Below are 26,672 nucleotides of genomic sequence, written 5' to 3' on the forward strand. Positions count from 1 at the left end.
CAGTGTGAATAGTACTATCAGAATTCATACAACTTCAACGTCACAATTCTGTAGTGTGAGCCAAGATTCGCCAAGTGAATCTTGGCTCGCTCTTCTCATCCTCATTATCATCTGCTCAAGAACTGGCTTCCACTACATATCACTTATAAATGAAACCGTAAACACTGACTTCAGTGGCCTCCATGTTTACTTCTGTACAACAGCGTGCTGAATGTGATGTCTTTGTTATTGTTATTTAGTGCATGCGGGGCGGTTCAGGTCCATGACCAGTTCACGCTGGAATCTGATATAAATAAATCAGAATTGGGGACTAAGGTTTACAGTGTGAACGTAGCCTCAGATCAGGACAACAAGCAAAGAGAAAACTGATTAAAAGATGTATGTATTTTTCTTACAAATAAGCTTAGAACTGTAGTAAAGATGAATTTAAATATGCCTATACGCCTTTAGCCAAAATATTGTTGTTAATTTTGCAAGCTAACAAATTACTGGTTTTCACATAGTAAGCTAACAAGAGACATAAGTTAGCAAACTTAAACAGCTTATTGTATGTATCATATGGTATATTAGTTTATGTAAAAAAGACAAAGCTAGCATTGTCAGTTAGATAAAGGTTTGCTGTTAGCAATGTCCCCTCCACAAACAGATGGTCTGATAGCTTCCAGCATTCTTCATGTCATTGACCTTCTTTCAAATCAACTTCCTCAAAAAAACCTTTTCTGTAATATTAGTAAAACGTTTTCTGTTTCCTTTCACAAGAAGGATGTGTTGAAGGAGTAGTGCGACCGTTAAATACCAATAGCAACGATCATTTTGCTGAATTTCCAGATTAGCGTTCACCTCTCATTTAAATTCCATACGCTCCCTTTGAAATAAAGAACCATCCTCACAAATCCCATATATTATGTTGCTTCTTAAGCCTATATCTATTGAGAGAACAGGGACCAAGTGGGCAAGCTTCATTTTAGTACCAGCCTGCTTCACATTCACACATTTATGCAGATTCACACCTTGAGGCAGCCTAGTACAAAAAAGTCAAGGAGTGTTGCATATGATGTCTTCATGTATAACTTTCACTTCCAGCACCTTTTTCTTCTATGTCACAACTACTGAGTGAACAGCTGAAAGTGTGAAAGTGTGATCTACATTGCTACTGTGATAAAATAAACCTGTGATAGCAGTCCAATAACCCTTTGTATGTTTATTGTAGATATATAGTTACATTGGCCATCATCTCACTTCTTAATGAATATGTTCTAAATATACATAGACAGGTGCAATGACAGATCAGATTAAATAAAATATACAACAAATATAAAAAAAATAAGTCTGAAGAACTAAAGGAAACATGAGACTAAAGTATCTGGCTGTAATGTGCATTTTTCTACCCAGCATCATGGCTCACTATGCTCATGAGAAGGACATGCAGTGGGTACCTCGACAGTAGCTGAAGCACTTGTTTTTGTAATCTAAAGAGAAAAAAAGAGGGTAAATCTCTGTCTGTGTCTGACCTTGTCACTAACTTGAGCTCCACAAAGAAGCACTGTATGCACTCTTTTCTCATGCTCGGTGGCTGGTACAATGAATCAAGGCACAAAAGCCGAGCACTCTCAAACTGCCTGACATGCATTAACAATACAGAGCCTTGGCAAGGAAAGCTTGTACTCAATGTCCTTTGCCCCCCCTCCCTCCTTTTTTTTTTTTCTCTCTCTCGCACTCTCTGCTCAGCTACAAGCTTCTCTACTGTCTTTCTGGGGCCAGATGGGGGAATGTTACAACCCCTCGGCTTTACCAAAGTCCACGAGCCTGTGGGAAAACAAGTCGAAAAAACTTCTCAAGGTTACTTTAAATTCTCTAAATTGGCTCCCCTGTTTGCAGCAAAGACAGGAGGTGATTTGGGGTCAGGACAAAAAACTCTGTGTGCAATTGTATTAAAAGAAGTTTTAAAGGCGTTCAGAGACTTCTACTTTCATCAGACACACACTGATCCAGTCACACACACACACACACACACACACACACACACACACACACACACACACACACACACACACACACAAACACACACACACACTCACAAATAATTGGATCATATCCGAGTGTACTGCAAATGGAAGTGCTTTGGACAGCGGCTTGCGCTGAAATGAGGATTGCACGCCTTTCCTATCATAATCCAGCTGACATCAATGTCTGGCTAGAACTCCAGGGAACTGCACCCAGAAAAAGACAGGACACAAAATACATAATCGTGTGTATACGCATGTAGTAGCGGACGACTGTGCAGAAAATATAGCAGGGGTCTGTGTGAGGAGGCCTGAGTTACTCGCAGTGACCCGGCGGTCTCCAGGGTGAGAGACACACAACTCCTGGAGATTTAACTGCAACCTCATCATCCCTGCTGCTGTGGCTTTGGGAGACCATCCAAATGGTTAGCCATTTACAGCGGCTGTGTGAGCAATGCAGGCCACTTAACCTGATGAGACCCAGAGAGAGGGAAGAGACGGTCACTGTGTGCTGAACAAAGACGCGATGACATGCGGTAATGAGGCTTTGTCATTCACTGAAAACAAAACCCTCTCATTCCTCTGTCATCTTCTCAAACTGTCTCTTTATCCCCCCAGCGTCTCTGTTCTCTCTAACCAAACCTGCTGGAAATTGCATTTAATGCTCCAGTTCCGGAGCTGTGGTGAACAGAGCTTTGCTCGGCTGTCCTCCGGGCGGCTCAGCAGAAATGGAGATTTCACGCTCCGGAGACAACGTAGCTCATGGATAAAGCCACACTTGGTTGGTTGTTTTCTCCTTCAGGATGACAGTAAAGAGGGGGGTGATTTGTTTCTCTGTAAAGGGAAACTATTATGCTTTTACTAATTTTCAGTCATGTGTATACTGTTACAATGTCAGATGCTCATATTAAACGTGGCCAAAGTGTCAAATAATGATGGAAATGTATGTAGAGGTAATCACTGTGAGCAAAAAGCACCGGCTTCAGACTACTCTGAACACTCAGGTTCCAACACTTTTTTCTGATTTCAGCTCGAGCCGATGTCAACCGGTGACGGATTTCTTTATAAGGTCATCAGCTGCTGAGTTCACTGCTCTGCTCTGTTAACATTATGGTATTTTTCTATTGCTTTGGGGGTAGTCACATCATGACTCAAGTTGAGCTGGTAAAGCTGTGACTGTCTTTCCACCACACAGCAGCACAAAGTAAAATAAACATTTCACCTGTTGGAGGTGTGCTCGTCATCTGCAGCTCTTCATCAAACATCATCATCATTGTGGCTGCTTGTACTATTCCTCCCTGCATTATTTCTAACTGAGAGCTCCAAATATCTCCATATGTTGTGTCAACATGTTTTTAGCGCCACAGCTTTACTAAGTCTGTGATGAACATGTTTAATTTTCTGTAAATTCTTCAAAATAAAAGTCACCCTTTATTTAGCCATTTAAAAGCTTTTAATATGAAGCAGTAAAGCAGCAACTTAACACGACTCTGATAAGGCTACACCACGACACGATTGCGGAAAGTTGGCCAATCAGAACAGGGTGGGTCCATCAGGAGGGGGGGATTAAAGAGACAGGGGCTAAAACTGCCTGTTAGTAGACAGAGGCTGAACTGAGGGGCATAAAGACCCAGTATTAGATAAATAAGGAGTTTTTTGAACTGTGAATCATGCAAAGCGACTCTAGTGGAGTCCCAGAATACAAATATAGAGATGGAAATGAGTATAATAGGTCCTTCAAATACAATGGCCCTGTATTGCCTAAAATTTCAATTAAATATAATAATAAGGTTGACAACAAAAGAGTCTTTCAGAAAATAGTCAATTTCTGAGCCACAGTAATAAAAAACTCTTCTGTCTGCCAATCTCATCTACTCATTAAACCTGTCTGATAAAACAAGATGTTTCCTGTCTAATCTGGTTGTCTTTTCAACCTAACAACTCATTCCAGCTATGGTGATAATTACTTTTATGATTCTATTTTTCACTCTTCAAACAACTCTCATGCATATCAAAATCTTCTGGTGTTAAGATGCTGCTAGGAATGCTCATATCCAATGTGGGTATAAATATTTACTCTGCCCTTAAATAAATCAGGCATGCTGGGAAGGCACACAGTGTGAGACATGGCACAGCTGACTTATTCCTACTTAGAGGCAAGTACTTAGAGAAAAGCTCAGGATTTGTGTAGCAGATAAAAGAGGGTGGGATGCATTTCATTAAAGGATAAAGTCTACACACTAGATTCTTACTTGTAAGTGTAAACAGCATTATGTGGTCGATGTAAAACTTTTGCTCAGACTTCTGGTAAATTCTCTTCTGCTTGGATTTGTGAAGAAAGTTTGAATGACTTTTTCCTTGAACTATTCTTACATGACCACCTCAGGTTACTGTTTTGATATATGTGTCTGTGCACACTTGGAGTGTACTCACTGGTCTTAATTCTCCCTCAGACTCAACTGTTTGGAGGCAGCGGACCTTCATCTTCACAACTGCTACCGGACTTACTGCTGAGTCTGTTTTGAGTCAGTGAAGCCTGACTGCAGACAGTGTTTCAACAGCTCCTACAGTTCAGTCTAGTCTATGACCTGTGCAGTTGGGGTGCAGTAATATGCTATACCTTTAAATGGACACTACGGGTGTCACAATAAGTTAGTTTCCATGATTATACCAAAATATCATAACAACAATATTGCATAACACGAAATACACAATGCTGTAATATCAAAAATAAGTATCTATTATATTTGTTTTCTTTTTCTCTCTCCATCTTAAGTACAAAGACACAAACACACTCTGCCAACAGTATGTCAGTCAAATAAAATATTCTGAGAAAGAGAAACATAATCCTTTCCCTCAGAAAAGTCCCCTTTCTGTTTCAGGAATACTTTAGATTCCATGTAAAGGACGGGCTTATTGTTGCACATTAAGGTGAACCTGACACTACACAGATATCAAAGAGGACACTCAGCTAACCTTACCTCATTTCCACAGGTACTGTAGCACTACTCTGCAGCATAGAGGGAATAAGTAGTAGCACTTTTGCCACAAATTTGGATTATGGTCATTCAAGCGCAACAGAAAATAAAAATGTAAGCTTGTTTTGTGAGCAGCAAAGCTACAGTCCCTGTCAAATTAACTGGGTTGTTCACACTAACACGCACACGCCACTTCAGATGTTCACACATTCAAAACACACACTACCTCTCCCCTCCCTGGATTTCAAGTCAATTTTTTACAATTTACTGCTGGTGGTTGCTATTAATTATCTAGATATTAATAGCATAAGTTTGCAGCATTGGGAAGACTTCAAATGTCAGTATGAAGATATTTCACAATGTGATAACTTTGTGAAATGTGTTTTCTTTTTATATATTTCAGTCTTTTGTTACACATTCACACCAAAAAGGAAGTTCTTAACTTTGTGAAATGTGTTTTCTTTTTATATATTTCAGTCTTTTGTTACACATTCACACCAAAAAGGAAGTTCTTTTGACTGTGGCATTTAAATCACGAACAAAACGTGCAAGACAAACTTAGAATGACAACCTTGAGATAAGGAAACCATGTTAGGACTGCAATCCTGTAGTTATAAAAATACTTTAGCAATCAATGTAAGATGCTAAATCCGTCTTAGGGTGTTAATGCATCTGCTTAGAGTAGTAATGCTAGTCTGCCATTTAAAGTACCTGAGTGGATGTGACTCACCAGGGCTTCCTGTGTAGCTAAGAAGGTTTTTAATCAATCAGACGGATTAGTAACATGTCTTATCATCGTCTGGGCTTTGTGATTATGCTCTACAAAAGTACAGCCACAGTGAAAATTCAGAAACCGTGAGCCACACACACTCCACCACTGTCACATGCTGCTGTTCAGTGTGTTACAACAGAGCTTGTTTCTCCCATTGCACATGGAAGAATAATCCACCCACCTGTATTTTGACAGCTATAGACAGGGAGTTCAGTTCTTTATCCAGTTCTTTGAGGACGACCAGCTTTTTCAGTGTGAGGCTGCAGAGCCTGTGCAAGAGAGAGAGAGAGGAAAAAGAAACAGATTAGTGGCATGACAAACACAATATGAGCTCACGTTGATGACACGCTGTAGCATCTGGGGATGAAAAGCACGGCTAACAAAGCGACACTCACTGCTGCCACATGTGGCTGAGACTCATGTCTCTATTATTCCTTTGGTCTGCAGGTTTGACAATAATAATGGAGCGCATCCGAGAATCGTGAGTGACTGTCGAACAGGAAAGCGAGCGAGTGTCGGAGAACGCAACTGAATAATCAAACGTTTTTCTATTCAGCTGCACAGTCGGAAAATGTCGTGTTGCTTGTCATCGCAGAAAAATCTATGATTGTGAAAGGATGATACGAAATTAGGATTGTTAGCTTTATGGAAAGTGGCATTGTGCAGATGCTCCGACACATCTGGTTTCAGCACACTCCTCACATTAACAATGAGCACTGTTGCTGATGTGACTCACTGCTATCTGTTTATAACTGCAAAAAACAGGTAAGAACCACATACTTTTTATACTTATAGAGAATTAAACACTACAGCTGCCATGCTCATATTCAGACTTGGTGAGGTATCAAAGAAATGTATTGTATTTAATGAGAAAAGCAAATGTAGGTCAGAGGGTCCCAGCTGACACCTCTCAGGTCAAGCCTGGTCACTGAGGAATACAAGAAGGGTAAAACCAGACACATGCTCAACTCCACACCTCATTCACAGGTCTACAATAATTTGTGACCTCTAAAAAATAAAAAAAACTCCCTTCCCTTGACCGCACCCCCGTAAACCTTCCACAGTGCAGCAAGACCCTCCGCAAGAAATCGACAACTCCCGAGCCAACTTTGCTGAACTTCCTCCTGACCCACTTTCCCCATCAGTCCCGTTGCTTTCAACTGCCTCAGTCTGAGCCGCAGTGAAGGAGGAGGAGGAGGAAAGACAAAGCAAACAAACAGCTATCCAAGTCACCCACTTTCCTCGAGGGCCGCTCTGCTCTGCAACACTTGCTGACTTCATTCAGGCACTCCCTGCTGGGCTGAGTGTGATTCACTGAGACTCATCAAGTTCAAGCACAAAGAAAAAATTGTGGCGCAAGCAACGCTAACGATAAGGGTGGCCTGTTCAGAGATGAATATCGTGGAGCGTAAACAAAACGAAATATGTGCTGTCTCATCACTTTTCTCTCTGTGCTGTACTTTCAACACTTCAAATAAGTTGAGTTAAAGTAAGGAAATGTTTGTTTTAATCACAGTTTTAAAACTCTATAATAACTTTACGTGTAATGTTTCCAATGGTAAAAATCTCTTTGCCTTGAAGAGATTAAACAAGCTGTATGTTTGCATGTTTAATTGTATGTCTGTATTTGTACCTTCACAACTACTGACTACCAGATTTTTCAAGTGATTGCACATCAGTATATACTCAACCGATAAAGCTGATTATGATTTTGCATTCAGAGATTCAAACACAATTATTCCCTGTAGAAATTCAAATCTGCTATTTCATCCTAAATCCCTTTTTGCTATATTTTAGCCTCAGCTTTAATGGGAGGAGATGAGCAAATTCACAACAACACGGACCAACAGGGTCGACCTACTGTGTCCTCTGCCCAAATAATCAAGCAACAAAATCCCAACTCAGACATGACTTTAATCTGTGTAGACGTGCCACTTTCACGACAGCAGTGGCCGGGAGGGAAGACACCCAAAAATATTGATTTTTCATTGTTTTTCTTACTTGGCTTATTTGGATTTAAAGATAAATGTGGCTGTTTCCAAAAATGGTTATTTCTCAAGGAAATGTTTGACTTTCATACATCTGCATTTTTCTGTCATGTCTTTTCTGAACAATAATAATCATTTTTATTTGGTATTTATCCCACAAATGCTGATTTCATTATGGCAAAGGTTTTGATGAATATATTTCTTCTTAGTAGTTTTAATTAATAACATTCACATCACCGACGGAGGAGATGGCTTAAGGTCATTAGATCCCACGGGAGGTTTATCCAAGCAGGCAACATTCAGATAGAATATTTCTTTAATGACAACATCAAATTTTCATCAGCTTGAATAAGAACTTGCCGTTCCCGTCTAGAATATCCCGTTGGCCCCAAATAGGCGTTGACATATTTCTACGATTTTTTTTTACTGGAAGCGTTTGTGCGTAAATGGTTGGTCCACTTAGCGGCGCGATTATCTCAGTTGCTGCATGTTGTGTTGCTGTAGAATAACAAATGCAAATCTATTTGAGGCTGGAGTAATTAAATGTTAAACCTTGTAGGTAGCGCCTGGATCCAGCTTGCCTTATGGTAAGGATGAGTCACCAGGCAGCCCCAGTTCTCCGTCAGGGGGGGTAAAAGGGAGGGGAGGGTGGGGGTAGACAGAAAGCAGGACTGATGGTTTAACATCTTTATCCCGTCACAGCTCTCTCTCTCTCTCTCTTTCCGTCTCTCTCTCTATAGACTGGGATTCACATGTAATTAAAAAGGCTGCAGGCGCTGAAGGGGTCACCTAGGGAACCAGGGATTTTTTATTATTAGACAGAGGTGTTATCTCCACTCCTGCCTGCCACTGTGTTGTTTTGTAAGTGAAACTCGCAGCCATCTGTTGTGGCCTGGTGCCAGTTCGTCCTCCCCTTGTGCCCCACCCCCCCGGTGCCACTTCACTTTGCTACTCAAACAGTGACTGCAGGTGTGGCGCAAAATCACTAATCACGGTGCTAAAATAGCTGGCAGACACTGCTGCATACAAGCTGGGTCAAGGATAATTCAGACAGGGTTGTCTGTGGGGAAACGCTTTGTGATTACAAGAGTATGGGCGGGGGCTTTTTATATCTGGCCTCCCCTCCACTTGACAAACATTAACACACACTCAAGATCAAAAATAGAGGGGTGGGGAGGGGGATGCAGAAGCCCCTCAGAAGATACATTAATCTTCCATTTTGGCATGTCAATTGCACATTCCTAGAGAGAGAGAGAGAGCCTGGGGTGGGATCGCAGCACGCCTCACTGTGCCAAACAGGACCAAAACAAAACAGTGTTATCAATGCCCAGAGAAGACCGGGTGGGTGGGGGATCTATACGGCAGTCTGCAGTTCAATATTTCGGTGAAGTGACGGCAGAAAGCAAAGATAAGTGATACATTTTCTGTCTGGTTCCCAGCTGATAAGAGCCCGTGGGGGATATCCCTCTTTCAGTTTCAGTGCCTGCACCAGTTAAGCCGACACATGGCCTGCCAAGCTCTTCTGATTGGGTCATCATAGTTATAGACTGAGTGTATCGATCCTGTCACGTACGCTAGTATCCTGGTTATGAGTCTTCTGCTGGTTTTGGATATATATATATATATATCAATAAATGTTAAAGCAGCACCACAAACTGCTGCTTTAAAGATAACCATTAAGTTAAATCAACATCACTCTGAAGCAGCTTTAATAGAAGCTGAACTCTCTAACCTTCATGTAGGGCGAGATTTATTGTAGCATTGTTGTATCCAATTGAATGCTTCAGCTACAGTCTCTCTGTTAATATTTTAAGTAATTAAGTGTTTTAATTGTCTCAATTTGTAAAGCCATGCCAGATGTAGAGCTGTGACTATTAATTAAATCAATCAATTAATTAATTAACTGTAAATTAAATCAATGGCCAACTATTTTGATAATACTTTAACGGTTTTGTGTAATTTTTTTTACAAAAACAAAAAAAAAGTCAAAATTCTCTGGTTCCAGCTCCTCAAATGTGAAAGTTTCCTTTGTTTCTTTAGTCCTCTATGACAGTAAATACATATCTCTGGGCTGTGACTTATTGGTCGAGACAAAACAAAACATTTGACTAAGTCATATTTTGTTTTGAGAAACAATGGGCAACTTTTTTGACCATTTTCTGACATTTTGTAGACCAAAACACATTGATTAATCAAGAAAAAATGTTAAGCTGCATCCCTACTCCTACCACAGGCTAATTATAGTAGACAAATCTGTAGGTGATTCTATAAACAAATCTATAGTAAACAGATCTATCTCTAGATGACATCACTGCCATCACTGACGTGGACAGATGTGGAGAAACTGACATACTGATAAATAACGGCGGAGGGCGTGTGGTATCTTTCAAAATTAGCAGTTATTGACCGCTCTGACTAACGGTGCCCAGTAGGTGCCTGAGCACTCTAAAGCTAATAGGTTTAGCCTATATGGCATCACTCACAGCGGCATGAGTAGTGCTGCTCCATCTAAGCCCATTAGTGCATCCAAGTCACTCACTGTACCGTCACTAACTGTTGACCTTTCCTGCCTCTAAAGTAAAGAAAGGCCATTAGATTACGAGGCCGATTCCCTCTTTTTAGATTAAACACAGTGCACTCAGTGATTTTCCAATATTACTAATAAAAAAAATGGAGGTGGCAAATTATAATGCTTCTTTTTATATGAAGCGAGGTAAAGGCTTAGACAAGTAAGCTCTTCTACGGAGAAAAAGACCTTAAATCTACATTGATAGCTTCTGTAGTTAAACTGACAAAATGAACAGCTCTTCAAATGTAGTTATTGTACACACTGTTGCAAAAAAAAATCCTAATCTTTGACTTTCTACCTACCTATAACTGCTTTATTATGGGCTGAGCTTGGGACCATAAGCAGCCAGGTTGATACATTAGCAGAGATCTAATGTGGAAATTAGAATAAACTCAGTAGGATTTAAATTCAGAGCCTTTTAGACACAGTTTAAATGAAAGGAAGAAAACTGTAATATGAATGTGAAGCCAAATCATAGCTTATATTTGTCTTTATACATCACAGTTTGTTGGGAGTCTACCAGAAGAGGGGGGGGGCTTCTTATTGTAGGGATTAAATCAATCATCATTTTGAAAAGATTATCATTTTTGGTTATCTAATGCTCTGTTTTATGACAAAAGGTTAAAAACTGGGCAGTCAAATATTTACATTGGCGCAAAATTGCTGAATCATTTCATGCCTCATCCGTTAACTTTTGCGGTATTAAATATTGGTTTAAACCTTAACACATCACCATTAGTAGCTTAGAAAAGGAAATTATGGTTACTGGGTGAAGCCGCTGTATTTTGAAAGATGGTCACAGTGTGTGGCTACGCTTGAATCCTTCCACCTTTTATCTGCGCTGGACAAACAAAACCACTTATCAGGCAGTACACTCAAACAGCCGTGGTCAAATATTTGGTTTTAGATAAGAGGTCTGTGATTGTGGGTTATATGGCAGGATCTTATCTCCTGCCGCTTTGTCCACGTTTTTTTTTTTTCCTGCTGGAGTGACAAAAAAACAAAAGTTAACAAAGCTTTCGGCATTCCAGTGATGTGCAATTTTTAACACGTCATCACATAAAAAGCTGAAACGCCAGTAAAGAATGTCACCTACACAAGTCAAATGAATCAGGAGACAATCATGCTGCTATGTTTCGACCTTCTCTCTCTCTCTCTCTCTCTCTCTCTCTCTCTCTCTCTCTCTCTCTCTCTCTCTCTCTCTCTCTCTCTCTCTCTCTCATCTCTCTCTCTCTCTCTCTCTCTCTCTCTCTCTCTCTCTCCTCTCTCTCTCTCTCTCTCTCTCTCTCTCTCTCTCTCTCTCTCTCTCCTCTCTCTCTCTCTCTCTCTCTCCTCTCTCTCTCTCTCTCTGTCTGTCTGTCTGTGAAAAACTTGGCCCGACGGTATTGACGCGACGCTGCGACATCAGAGGAAACCAAATCGATTGCAGGGGAGGTAGATTAAAGCTGGACGGCTGAGAAGAAGTCAGGGAGCAGTGCTCGGGGAAACACATTCTACACAGTGAATAATCCTTTTTGTCAGCCCCTTTCTGACCTCGGCCTCCCCTGAGTCGGGGCTGGCTTTCTTTAAAAACACGCACACCAGTTTTCTCTGGAGTCGGGTCTCAAAGAGAACTTCTGGCCCGACACCAAACTTCAGTCACTCATTGCTTTGAGTTTTGGCCTCTTTGGTAAAATGATACGTCTATATGGACCGGGGGAACGGAGTACATTGAAGCAGACACAGTTTATATTACACTAACATCAGAAAAGGTATTTCAAAAATGTCAATCCCAAATCTGAAATCAACTCCCCGGTTCCTTATACTCGGCGTCGGATTTCAGAAGATGTGACAACAAGCATATTAGGGAGTTATTCAAGCTGAAGGCGAGAACATTTTTTCTTGTTTTTGAAAAGTCAAGAAAGAAAGAGGCGCTCCACATACAGATCTTTCTTCATATTATAATAATGTAACCTTTAATAGCTGTGAATATCTAATGTTTCCACTAAATTCCAAGCTGACGACGATCACACTGAACACCAAACTTCGAGCAAGACTCTTTACTGAAAGCTCACTTAATCCATCACACGGTTATCACAGCGTCACTCCAGAGTGTTTCTTGTCTGGACTGGTGTCAACAAACAAGCACAAATTCTCCCTACCTCGAAATCCTTCGAAGCCATTAGTCTGTGATGTGCTGGTGTCAAAGAGTAGACGTGACTAGTACCGCCATGATGCTATTCCTGGACCACTTTCGGTGATAGCAGCAGCTTAAATAACATAGATGATAGGACCACCCTTAAGTTTAAGAGACTACAAAGACTCGAAAAGATAGTCGGCCTGTGGCAATGTTTCCAAGTATGAAAAAAAAAGCCCTATGTTTAGATAAAGATGGCAGCTAGCTGACACAAAGTAAGCACGATTGGTTTGTTTCTACATGTTTTATGGTCTAATTTGCAGCAGATGGACAGATTGAAGCATCTGGAGAAGTTTTGTTTTAACTATTCCTCATCATGCGAAAACAGCTTATCAAGCTGTCACGTAAATATGAACATACATCCTAATAAACTACAAATGAAAGTGCGCCATCAAGAAAAGCAGAGCCCAACGATATGCTGCCTAAACACAAAAACACACTTTTGTGATTCTTTTCCCCCCGGTCAGCATTCTAGTTGATGTTTTGCCAGTTCCCTCGTCCTCGGATCACTGCACAGCGATTGTCAGAGGCACAAAGCAGGGGGAAGTGGAGGATGGAGAACGAGTGATGTAACAGAGGGATGAATGAAAAGAGACTGTCTATGTTTGGTATGTGCTGGGGGTTACCATGCTAGAGAAAAAAAAAAGACCTCAAGTCATGCTTTTAGTTCTGCTGCCGCTCGTACTCTCCTCTCGAGATGTGAATGCAGTCACATTCTTTTAATAAAGCGCGCTCCGACATTATGCTCGGCATGAAATTCTTATGGAAGCTGGTGTATGGCGCTGGCTCATATAGGGGAGATTGACAAAAAGCCCTTTCTCCTCAGTCGAGGCCCTCGCTGAGGAAAGCTACAGTACTTTGTTCTTTCATAACACTATTATTTGTTCATGTCTAGTTGCATAATTTAGCCCAAATAAAGGGTGCACTGGTCTAAAAGCTACTTCCTCTGAATATTTCATTCTCCTACAAGAGGAAAAGTCTATTTACAGTGAAGGCTAGCCGATGGATTTGGTGATATTTGCTCAGGCAGTATTACATCTTAGTTTCCTTGCCTTTTTTTCCTTTTTTTATATTTTATTCATAACTTTTCATTCAAACTGTGAAATCCTTCCATCCTAAGATGGGAAAAGGCAAAGAGTGACTCTGAATCAGTATGGACAAAAAAAGAGAAGAGACAAGTCAGGTTAAAAAAGCAGCTTGATTAATTTTTTGAAACCAATCTGCATTACGAGCGATGAAGATTTAATCCAGGAGACTGAACGGATCGATTTTAACAAGTTCACACAGTGGCATGTGCCATAAGAGCTTAGTGTGCACTTAGGCCTGCATGCAAAAGCTATTTTAGCCCCCCAAAATATCTGGTTATGTGTGCCAGATGGCCATATGCTGGTTGAGCTTTAATTCTCTAAATGAAATCTTCTCAAGGCCTCGGTGAAAGAAGTGGCTGTGACCAGGGTGCACAAAGAGAACAAGAGGAAGTGATTCATTTGGCAGTGGCTCATTTTTGGGACTGTTAAGTTCATATCAAACCCCGAACTAGCAGCCATACTGGCAAGAGAAGTGAAAGATTTTTTAAAAAGCAGCGAATTAAGACTGAAACTATTCACATTAATGAGAAAAATAGCTTTCGTAAGATGGCTGGTGGTGTACCAAAGAGGTCTGTAAAGCCACAGTTTAGTTTTGAACAGGGGCTGTGTTGTACGCCTATTTTGAGGTTGTGATGTTGACATATTGTTGAATGTCAGAAGTCAACTGAGAGACAGAAATTACAAATACATCATTTAATCCTCCTTTGTTGTAACAATGAACATTTCAGATGAGACATTAATTCTCATCACGCAAAACAACAGATGGTGTGCGATTGTTACTCAAAACACAATGCAAAATATTTCGTGCTGAGACGGCTTGCCTGAACCTGGCCAGAGGTCATGTGATTAAGCTAAACAGAGCCTATGCAATGTTATGTAGACATAGGATTAATGCTTTTGAGCATCAAGCGCTAAAACCCCCCAGTGGGCTTTGAAAGGTGGCTGTAAAAAGTTTCCTCCTGCTTCAAAGAGGAAGGCTGTGGTCATATCGACTTTGTGTCGCCAACAATTGATTATTTATTGACTGGTTTTAAGGGAATTATAAAATCAAAAACATTTCAAACTAGTCCAGCAGTGTAATCCACCAGGTGGGAGGGTATTTCTCACTGAAAGTTCTTCCTCCGCTCTCCATCTGCATGCTTAGTGTATTCCAAACAATCATATTTTAGCCAAGCTATGGGGTTTTTTTTTGTAAAACCTCGACAATAATTCTTTGGGTTGTAGGAGGAAACTTGAGCTCCCAGAGGACACACACACACACACACACACACACACACACACACACACACACACACACACACACACACACACACACACACACACACACACACACACACACACACACACACACACACACACACACACACACACACACACACACACACACACACGAGAACGAGCCAACTCCACACACAGGCTGAAACCAACAACGGGCACTTTTCAAATATTTCTTTAGTGTTTATTTACAAAATGAGCAATTGTTTAATTGAAAAAAGTAACCTAAAGATGAATCAGTAATGAAAAGAGCCAGGTAGTTGCTGTCCTAGAGCCTGTTATAAACCCTTGTTAATTAAGTTGAAGAAATGCTCACCTTTCTTAAATATGGGTGAGAATGCAGGGCTAGCTATAATAAATAAGATGCAGACATGTACTGTCCCTTTAGCTACTATTTAATATATCTCATGCTAAACTGTGTTAAGTCATTGCCGGGAAGGATTTTAGCTCTGTCGGTCCAGCTGGTGCAGAGGCACGAGAGGCAGCATAGCACATTCGGTGTAACAGCCGAGGAAGGACAGGTGTCATCACTCAGGTATGAAAGCACCCTGAGGGACGTGTTATGAAAAGAAAGAAGAAAAAATGATTGGGGAGCAGATTAACCGGTTATTTCCCAGAATGTGAAAGGAGAGGACGTGATAACCGCACTCGTACCTTATATCCTCGAATCATATTGCTCGGTAATATGGTATTTGTGAACTCTGAGGTCATGAGGCTCAACCGGAGCTGTGATAGAGTCTGACTGTTGTTGGGATTACCAGCAACATTTTATGTAATACTACGCGGGGCTGGTGCATTAGTGCTCGGGGCCAGGTTTTATTTCCGTTTGGTGATTTGAGCCTGTGCTTTCCCACAAACGCCTGTTAGAAAAAAGAAAAAAAAAAGATTTATATCTGTGAAGCATGAATCAGAGGTTTGACTGCCAGTGCACTCTTGTTGTGTGGGTGTCTCGGTAGAGTCCTTCAAAGACTTCTCTATGATAATGAAGGCTGTGCTAGCAAGCTGTGTATATTTTTTTATTGAGAGAAATGGGGCAGGAGAAATAAATCTTCTTTAAGTTCAGGCAAAAAAAAAAAAAGATAGGCTTGCTGTTGAGTGACAACAGGCAACACAGGAATGGGGTGAACCTGTCCTCTTGTTTTACCATCAGGGGCCAACGCTGCCCGATTCAGCCGACATCACGTCAAATTAACGATGCAGTCTCAGATTTAAGAGAAACACAAGAGCGCAAACCTGACACTAGATTTGTGAGTCAACAAACGCATAACACTGTGATCAAAATGCACAAACTTCCTGCTGAGGTTCATCACGCTGGTTCTGCTTCCTTAAAACCACTTAAACAAAACAGCCCAGTGCCCCATTCACACCTCAGTGATCTGAGAGTCGTTTTCAGGATCTCAGCACATGGCTGTCATCCTTTGTGCAGCTTTGCAGCGCTTAACAGCCCCTTTGTTCAAGTCCGACCACAAACTGATGAGTTCAGCAGACCCGTGTTTGTAGTGGCCATGCAAGACGAGACAAGAGCACACGTCGCGTGTTTACAGTCATAATCACAACCCGAGTAAGACACCTTGACCGGATCGGCTGCTGCACATCATAACATGACAGATTACATCGTCCGAGCACTCAGACCATGATGAGATTATCGGTTAATCTAATGTACAGTACATACTAGGTAAAGATGGGTCTTCAAGTTCGTTCCTGCTGCATCTATTGACTACATTATGAGTCTAGTAACCAGTCCTGGAGATACAGGTGATCCCTGTGAGCCTTACAACCTCTGACAATGTTATGACCGAGCTTTAAAATCCTATTAGGTTGGATGAGCTGCCTGACAGGAACGTTCCTTAGCCCGGGGTCTACTTGCAGGATCAGAAGCTCAAGAGTAAAGCCTTGTTTAAAACGATCACTCCGTCTAGCCCGGTGACCGAGAAACACCTCGAGAGAAGAAAACAAATCTTGGAAAAAAGCAGTGAAAATGTCTTTGTAGGGTAATGAAGGCTGGATACACTTATTGTTATGGTTTCCTGTCGATATAAAAAATTAAAATACAATGACTCTGAGATGAATGATTAATAATGATGATATGGTTATACTTGTGCTCAATACTGCAGAGAAGAATTGTGATTTTCATTGAAGTCATTATTCTGTCTACTAGGACATATTTGGAATTGCAAAAGAGCATGAATAAATAAAAAATATACAAAATATGTCAGAATCCAGTATTTATAACTTGCACAGCTTATGTAAGCCTTTTCCCAAAAAAACAAAAAAAATCACTAAAAATGATTCATCTTAAAAAAAAGCCTTGATGAATGGCGTGGATTGTGTGAGGATGAAAATGCAATGAAAAGGATGGTGAGGAAAAGCCTGCCAGACCTCTGCATCGACACTCGGGAGCTTTTTACATATGAACATCTGTAGTTCCTGGCAGGCCAAAACGGACCCGGTCCTGCTTGAATGAAATAAATCTCAAACTGCTTACTCTGTGTAATGCAGTTTTACAATCTGCCAAGTTTGGCACAGGAGACCCAACTGGGAAAGCTCTAATACGAATATAAGCGAGGAGACACAATTTGGAAGGTTTCTGGAATCGAGTAGGAAAAGATTTTTTTTTAAAAAGTAGTTTTATTGTGAACATTTTTAAGGCTTGTATACCTGTATATGCCTGTAAGAGGCCGTATTTTACTGATGATTCACTGATGGTTCATTGCTCTATTCGCAAAAAGAAAAGAACGACCACACATAAAATGGGGGTGCAATGAAAAGAGGTTAGAAAATGTTGCTTTAGGAAGCGATGTATATTGACTTTTTTTTTTTTGCTATCATCAGTGCTAATGGTGCCAGCTAGACTGCAGCTTCCTCAACTGTACTCTGACTCAAATATATTTTCTGCAATGTGGACAAGACTTCCAGGAAGAGAAATGAAGAGCCACCTTATAGTGCAATAAATAAATATACAAGCATCAGCAACTTCTGCTTTACGTCCAAAGCTCACCTTACAAAAAGAAAGGATACTTAATAAACGAGTGATTCATTACCATGAGTATCTACTGGTGCTGCGTTATAACTTCAAAGAAACAATGTCAGCTCAAAATGGCTTTTTGACTTCTACTCCCCGCCGTCCTCCTGGCTTCATATGTCCAGATGACTAATGTGCTGAATGTATCTAAGCAGCTTCTCCGCTGTTTCTTTCCTCTGTATCCATGAAGTAATTTAACATTGCTGATGCCAAAGTGAGTGGAAACTGAAAGAGAGAGGGGGGGTTCGTTAAGCCAGAGTAATGACATAGGCAAAAACTGCACTTTTATGTTAAAAAAGAGAGATGCTGCAGAGATGAACTTCTTTCATCTGAGAAAGACTGTACGGTTAATGTCCAACAACATCACTGGTAATCTCAACATTTTTGATAATCCAAAGTTACCTTGCAGCATGTAACACTTTTAAAGCTGTAAAAATTAACTTGTCTTTTTTTGTAGAGTTTATAAACTAGCAGCCTGAATAAGCATTAACCCTAGCCGAAGAATAAAAATGTATTTTTAATGAACATTGAATTTCGTAACAACTTCCTGTCCCTGAAACCATCCCTTCGAGTTTTTCCACAGAAAACAGGAAGAGTGCCACAATAGTAGAGTGGACTAATAGATTGAAGGCACGTAAACAGAAAGAGGACTACAGACTGTTCAGACTTCTTAATCTGTGATTAGACAAGTGGGCAGGGCATCAAGCTCAATGCTATTTGAGAGCTGAAACTCTAAAGGACTGTTGTGTCCTCAACTAGACAGCAGATGTAAAAAAAAAAAAAAACTAAAAAAACATTTATCAGTTTATCAGCACATCAACATAATTCTGCTTTATTGTCTAATAATTTCTATATTGGAGGAAAAAATATCAACAATTCTCATGTCCAATTTTGAACTTTAAGCTTTTGTCTCACCATAACATTTAATTCAGTGGAGTGATGATAACTGAATGTCACTTCGACTAACAGAAAGAGTTAACAGAGTCACTTCTGCGCTGATCATTTCTGCGTCCCACCCTCCCCTACCCATGTGTTTGTTTATAAGAGTCCACTCTGCTGGACTGCAGCAGAGAGTCTCTGAGTGCCACCATGACAATGCGTTGTGTTTTAAAACGTCTGTCATGTGCTCTCATTCATCCACGCCACTGTGTTTTAGTCTGAAATGGTCTCCGTGTTGCTGCTGGCACACGACGGCTCAGGAAATGCCTGAATGGGAGAGGTGGGAAATAAGTAGAGCAAGAACACGAGAGAAAATACGAGTTGAGAGACATTGTCCCCTACGTGCTTATTTTGACAGGATCCTCCCTGTGTCAGAGGACGGTTTCCTTGCTTCACTTATTGGCTCGTGAAGTTGGATCTCGTCTATAGCAGAGACCCCAGTATCCACCCACACAAGAATCTGGCTTTTCTCCCATTCTGAGGTCCAGGCAGGGGGAAACAAAGCCTTCTTCCCTTTATGAGGAATTCAACGTGAGTGTTCGAAGCATGCCTGTTACCCCGTGACGCTCCGGGACAGTTCAGCAAAAACTTTTCAACTGGGTGGGTGATCCGCAGCTCCGATCCCCTGCTCCGCCTCCCAGAGAGCAGGTTGTTGGTCAACAACAGAGTGCAAACAAAAAACAAAAAACAAAAAGGGGGGGGGGGGGGGGGGTTATGCAGAGCTGCACCAGCGGCTCTCTAGTTGCGAGGAATGTGAAACGTTTCCCAAGGAAATTCCTCCTCCTCCAGGAAGGCAGGGAAGGAAACCGAGAGAATTTTGACACATTTCAGCCAGCGGGAGTAGAGCATGAAAAAGAGGAGAGCGAAGGTGCTGATTGGTCGGCTGTTAGGAAAGTGTGTGAACAGCATGGTGGAGCACGGAGTACTTCAGGATACCATAAAAACAAAACCACATACAGTTATTAACTAATATTACCTACATTTACTCCATAAAAATGACTAGGTACTACTCCTCTGTATTAGCAGCAGAAGTGAAATTGGGACTATCTTTATTATCTACACTGGAGCATTTTCAGTTATTCACAATATGAGTATCTTCCAGTTCCAGTTCATGGAGTCAAATACTCATAAAATGTAAATGACCTTTAGGTATAACTCTTCAATGTAGGTGAAGTTCTGTGTATGAGCAACATTTTAAATAGTTAGTTAATGTCAAAACAAAGAACAAATAAGATTATTATTGTACATCCCTGAAGCCATGCACCATAAAAATAGGCCACTCTGCATAAAAAAGTGTAATCTATTAAGACTGGAGCGACTTTCACACAGCGCCCAGCTATAACACATTAACAGAGCATCAAGCAAACAAGCCGTTCTACCACAACTGCCATTTCTGAGCCCGTATCGCTCGTCGATTATTGTTGGTGTCGCTGAACCAAGATACACAACGTTGAGTGCTGTGTCACAACCCCGAAGGGCACTGGAGATGACTGGTGGGGGCCTTGTTTATGATTCCAAAAGGAAGCGGAGGATTAACCGGACAGTGTCTGTGTGCAGCATCAGATTACTAGCTTCTTTTCCTGTTATGAAATCAGATTACTGCAGCTCCCCTGCTACGAGAAACAATATCCAAGCCTTGAGATGGCAGGCTTGTCTACGAGGTGAAAGGGTAAAAGTAAGCTCATGTTATTTGACAGACGAGGAGGGGGGCGCGCTCCTTTATCTATATCCTGATTCGTCTCAGGTTTAAAAAAAGGAACGTGAAGAGAAAGGAGCGTTAAATCAGAAAGATTAAGGCCAGGGATGATAGTGATACTGAAGATTGCACGCTAACAGTTCGAACTTCTGGATGAGATAAATGGCTCTATGCATCCCAGCGTATGGGACATGCAAATACTAAAGGCTGACGGCTTCATCTCCACTGACCTAGAACAAAGAAGAAACAATAATGTCTGGTTTGCTGACATATACAGCAGCGCACGCACGTCAGTTTGATCCACTGTACGGAATCGGGGAAGGGGGGGAAACAAACATCTGACCCCGGACCACAAAGTACACTCATCTACTATTAAGATAAGGCTCAGCTACCCACAGAGAGAGAGTAAGGTCATCTTGGGACTCGCATGAATCAAACGGCCAGAGAAGAAGGATGCTCTGCCTGTCCGAGATAAACGTCAGAGGAAAAGATCTTGTTTTGTAGCTTGTGGGCACACCTTTAAAGATATCATCACCTCTCTGAACCCATAGTGAAGCTTAAACAAAGTTCAAATATACATCTAGATCTTCCAAACAGTTTGGTTCAGCGGCCAAAATAAGACAGAGTTTAAACTGAAAGCTTGTAAACTGGTGAAAAGATATCGACCGTGACAAACTTCCCTTCCATTATGAAAACCACCGAGGAGACTGGATGGCAAACGCGACCGAACCGAACCGCTCGCTCGCTGCCGTCATTTTAGTAATGAGGGTAAAGGTCGCAACATATGACCCCCGGGGTCGTAAAAGATAACCCTGTGGTGGTGCTACGCATTCTCTATCGTTTATAGATAAACACAGCGCCGTCCTTACCTCTGCATTAGTGTCATTCCTGCAAATACCACATCACTCCCTCAACAAACGCCTGGCCCTGCCATAGATTAGGGTTTGGATTTGGTTTCCTGAGCAGGCCTCTAAACCACAACTAATACAGTGATCTTTCTCTGTAGTGCTGCGCTGCTGCATTATTTATTCCCATCCTTTCTGTGAGTTTTTATTTGTTATGTAATCCTGTGTACATCTTTCAAGCACCTTTAGAAAACAAACAAAAAACAGCCACTGTATAAACACTGAAGCTAAAATGTCAAAACAGTCAAGCTACTCTTGGGGTTTTTACAGTATTGCGTTTTAAAGTCAAAAGAAGTCAAAAATCAGTATTTTAATGGTCTAGATCATCAACATGGCTGGAATTCATAGGAAACATGAAACTTACTGCTACTTAATGTGTTTCATATCCTGTAATACAAAGGGTGCATTGGTTTCAGAAGACAGGGTAGCGGTTTTGAACCTCATCAATGCGCACCCGTTTGCAATTTATGGCTAACACACAACAAACAATGCATACCAGCCTAGTCCTGCAAAAAGCAATACTTGAATTAATCCTGTAAGTAGTATTGAAGTGCATTTCAGGAGCCCTTTTATGCATTTTATCCCTTTGCTGTCTTTGGTTACTCAGCAACATTACCAAAGCTTTGGTCCGCTGTTAAATGAGGACAAAATGGGGGGGGGGGCAGGGTAGTTCCTCTTTCTACCCTCTTCATACCCTCCACAAGGTTTTGTTTTATTTTGGAAAGATGGTTAAAATAAGAACAGGAAAAAAACAGGCTTATGAGAAATAAGCTGCAACCACATAATACCACATGCTATTAGAAACATTGCAGGGTGGCAGACTGGCAGGCATGACGGTACTGGAATCAAAACAACTCTGGTCCAATAGTTCCAACTACAAGTGCCTTTAAACAAGTCTGGCAGGTAGAAACCAGAAACCAAATACTGTATCACACACACAAGCTTTCAGTTGTATTTAGATACAACAAGGAACCACTACAAGGAGAGCAAGAGTAAACAATTCATCATAAAAATACAAGATATGACAAATATTTCTATGAATCTAGCGTGATCCTGTGTAATAGTCGAGCAGTAAAAAAAAAAAAGGAGAAAAACCACAAGAGAAAGTTAAAATTCAATTTATGACAAGTCATAGGTGTGTCAACAACAAAGCTGTCAGGAACCGCAATCCCATGCTGAGAGGGCCAACAAGGGCTGACAACATGTTTTCCATTGTGAATAAAATATTTTCCCCCAAGCGTGGCTTTCAGTCGGGCTCCGAGGCTTTGGAGGATCAATTTTTCTTGTAATTATTAACGAGCAACAGCTGTTTGTGACGCTTTAGAGAACCACGATAAAAAACTGTCAATTACCAACGGTGCTGTGCCCTCATTTGAAACTGTGCCGCTTAGCCGGACACCCACATATGCTAAAGGCTAGCGGAGGAGCAAACAGCTGCACACAAAATGGCCCAGCCCCTGAAAGAATGCCAAGGCAGAATCCCCAAAACAGGCCTTGGGTTGGGCTCCACGCAGGACCTTTCACACCAGCCGAGGATAAGTCATCTAAAAACACAGGAGGCACACTAGTCCGGAAATAGGACTGTTGAATTACTCAGCAAAAAAGCTGCAGGCACTCTAAATACAAACCCCTATGTTAAACAGGAATAACACGTTTTTAAGCTAAATAAACAATTATGTCATACATCAGACAACTCCTACTCCATTACATACCAGATATCCCAAACATCAACAAAGACTTGTGTCAAACGGCTCCTGCTTTTATGCTGAACAATGACTGGCAAACCTTTACTCTATGCCTCAGCTCATTAATAATCCATTATCATCCACACCCTTATTCATCTTTAATACAGCACCTTATATATCACCCTGTATAGAGTGATCAGCCAGTGTAGAGACAGAGATGTGGGAAATCAATATGCCATGTATAGCACGCTATACAAATGAACCGACATGTTCCCTGCTTTCTTTTGCCTGCCAGCACCCTTAAAAACTTAATGGATGCAGCTATCAGCTATGTTCACTGGAGTCTTATATCAGAAAACAGCACTTGTAAGTCCTTGTACTTTACATCATCTACCATTGGCCAAAAACAGAGCACTAAAACCATATGCATTTTATCACAGACAAACACAGATGATCCTATAGCTTGAGCCTTCGGTCACAAAATTTAACTGTCCTCACATGGGCTGAAATAAAAAATAATGGAATCACATTTTTTAGAAATAGGACTGCAATAAAAGGGGCAGCGAAGTGTTGAATTGATCTGAATAGGATGAAAGCAATGTTGTCACTGTAATCATTTTATTCATTCTCATTTTACTCGGTTTCCAATAAGCCGAGCCACCGCAGACAAAACAGAATAATATTTATACAAAGATATGAAACCATCACTGTAAATTATCTATGTTGTTCACACTGGCATACTCATGCAGGCACTAAAGAGGCAGCAGGCAAACACACACACACACACATCGACTGTGGAGGAAACCCTCCCTTTGCAAGCCCACTTTTCTCCCAATGAGTAGAACAGATCTAGGTCAAAGCTGATTAATGTGGCCACAGCTCCCGAGAGGTTTCTGGTCAGGTGGCAGCAGTGCCTTGCTCACTGACGATGCATACTAATGCAGAGTATAAGCGAACATTCCTGCTAAAACTCCACTTTCAATCGTGCCATCAGGATAACACTTACACAATGCGGATGACTGCCATTTGCATACATAAAAGTGACAATCAAAACACGTAGCTCTCTCTCTCTCCTTGTGCCAGCTGCTGTGTCAACACTATGACTGCTTGTTATTGTTGTGGTTTCGTGGGTGCATTTCGATCAGTTCGCCGAAGCTCAGGCACAAAAGGGCACCTGTACATAAACATAGCACAGCCCCACGAAAATAATGTGGATCTCTCAAATCACCAAGCCAGTTGCTGCAGAGGCTGCCCATTAACTCCAGATAGTTCATGACACAGTGCTGCAAAATAGTGAAAAGGATGTTTGCCACTTATGAGACGAACGGCATCCATGTCACTGTATTTATAGATAGTTATGTTGCTGTTGGGTGGTATGCATTCCGTAAATCAGATCAAGCACAGGCCTACATGGACATAATAGGACATTTGAAACGTACAGCGTCGCCACAAAGCAAAAAGATGAGCAGCAGCAACCCCTCTGTAGTTAACTGACAAACTAGTTAGCACAACTTTTGCTTGCTAGTTACCATAACGGTTGGAATAAAAAAAATGTGAATAAAAGCAGTAAACTATTACTAAACAATGAAATATCTGAAGACTTCATGTATTAATGTATAACAGACGTCTCACTCTTGATTGAGAAAAGAAGTAGTTGCTGAACTCAATGGGCAGACTGAAATGCTGTGGTATGTGCTAGCTTTAGCATTAGCCACCTTGCTAGTTAGCTCGCCAGTTAGCCAGCCCGACACTGTTTTGGAGATGTACTGCAGCTCGTCTCCTGCCTCACGGTACCGTCACCGAGGGCGTTGTTTGTCTACCGGTGGCCTCATATTTTTAGGAAAACGATAGGGTGATTTGTAAACGTGGTGGGTCTGTGGTATTCACGCTAACACAACACTGTTAACGTTACCTCGGCACGCAGCTCGGGGATGATCGGTCTATCTCCCAGGTCGCGAAGAGGTTCATGGGTACGGGCATGCTGCCGGAGCCCGAGCCCAGGACCGCAGCCCCGGCCAACGCTCCGGTCGGGAGGCTTGTCGGTGCTGGTCCTCCACCGCCACCACTGCTCGGGTTCAGGAAAGCGGCCCGGACGCCTCCTCTCTCTACAGCCGCCGCCATCATCACCTCCACTGCCTGCTGGGGAGCAGCTCTAGCTAAGTGTCGGACGGACGCGGGAGCTCGCTGAACTCTGCGCTGCCTGCTCCTGCTGCTCCTCCAGACTCCCAGCTTCTCCACACCGACTGGAGATGCTGATAGGCGGGGCGGGGCATGTCACCACTGATAGGGGGCAGCACCTCCCTGTTTTTACGGTGGGACATCTTTACCATTATCATAGCCTGAAAAACATATTTAATTAATTTGAGTTAATTTTATTTTCATTATTAGACATTGGCACAGCGCGGGGGTGGGGGAGCACATTGGATCATAGCAACAACAAAAAAAGAAATATATACTCTATATGGAGTAGGGTGGATTAGGGTAATGTGGACACTTTTTGCTTACTTTTTCAACATATTTACATATGAATTCAATAGGGTACATTATATCAACACCTAATATCATTATGAAATCCCTGACATGTTTCCTTGTTAAATCAGAAGACCATTTTTAGATATTGTACTCAAAAGGAAAATGGCACTTCCACCCTATAATAAAAACAAGCAAAAGTTAATAACAACGACACTAAATTATAAGTTTAATACAAAAAATAAACACGATTGTACACAGTATAGGCTAATAAAATGGGGTTACATTTATTTAAGCAATGTCCTGCTAAGAGGAGCAATGTAAACAAAAGTCTCTGTGGTAGAATGTCAGTGGTGCAAAGACAGTCATAAAAAGTGTGATGACAGGGAAGAGGGATGGGGAGTGGGGGTAGGGTGTGACTGATGGGGAGTGACATTTTGACCAGTCAGCAGGTGTTATTGTCCAGGTGAGATCCTCAAAGCTGTGGACTCTAAAAGGAATTTAAAACTGCAGACACTCTCCACCTCTGCTGATACAGATCGGGCGAGTCTGCAGTTTTTGGTCTTCCTGAAGTTCCCCATCAGTTCTTTAGTCTTATTGGAGGAACACCATGATGTCAGATGCAAGGGGGAGCAAATTTAATTAACTAATAAACATTTAGGATTTACATAATAAAGGAAAATGATATGAGGGATATCTCTTGTAGCCTTATTACAGTGACGACACAGAAGATAAAAATATACCTAAAATACTCTTGAGGTGCAAAAATTATGCAAGTGATAGCATTGAGGTTGATAAAGGAAGGTTAATAAGATTTCATATAGCTATCATCACAGGGCAATATTTATGAAGTCTTGGTTTTGATGGAGCAGTGTTCAAATTCTCTGAAGTCTCTTGCTAGCTTATCTGAAAACAATATTTGTAGCTTTGTTCTTCTCATCTTCTCCAACTTTTCTGTCCTATTTTCCATTGGTGCTATTACTTAATGGAATTTTATATAATTCACTGGCTATACATGCTCACTGATGGCCAGTATAAGTGGTTGTGGAGCGTAAAGCCTGCATATATGGTAATGAAAATACTACTGTGCAGATGGTCAGTACCATT

At 41.4% G+C, this 26,672-nt stretch overlaps 1 protein-coding gene across 1 annotated transcript in view; it reads right to left on the reverse strand.

Annotated features, from left to right (window-relative positions):
* Positions 1-25,284, reverse strand: part of zmp:0000000755 (phosphofurin acidic cluster sorting protein 2) — a 43,551-nt gene extending 18,267 nt beyond the window's left edge. Inside the window, exons 1-2 of the mRNA XM_062430260.1 lie at positions 25,009-25,284; positions 5,935-6,022 (exon numbers count right to left, since the gene is read on the reverse strand). Coding sequence (XP_062286244.1) covers positions 5,935-6,022; positions 25,009-25,220 — 300 coding nt within the window. The 5' untranslated portion in view covers positions 25,221-25,284. The remainder of the gene's footprint in view (positions 1-5,934; positions 6,023-25,008) is intronic.
* Between the last annotated feature and the right edge of the window lie 1,388 nt (positions 25,285-26,672).

Source organism: Scomber scombrus, chromosome 12 (genome assembly GCF_963691925.1).
Source record: "Scomber scombrus chromosome 12, fScoSco1.1, whole genome shotgun sequence".
In the NCBI taxonomy this organism is placed as follows: domain Eukaryota; kingdom Metazoa; phylum Chordata; class Actinopteri; order Scombriformes; family Scombridae; genus Scomber; species Scomber scombrus.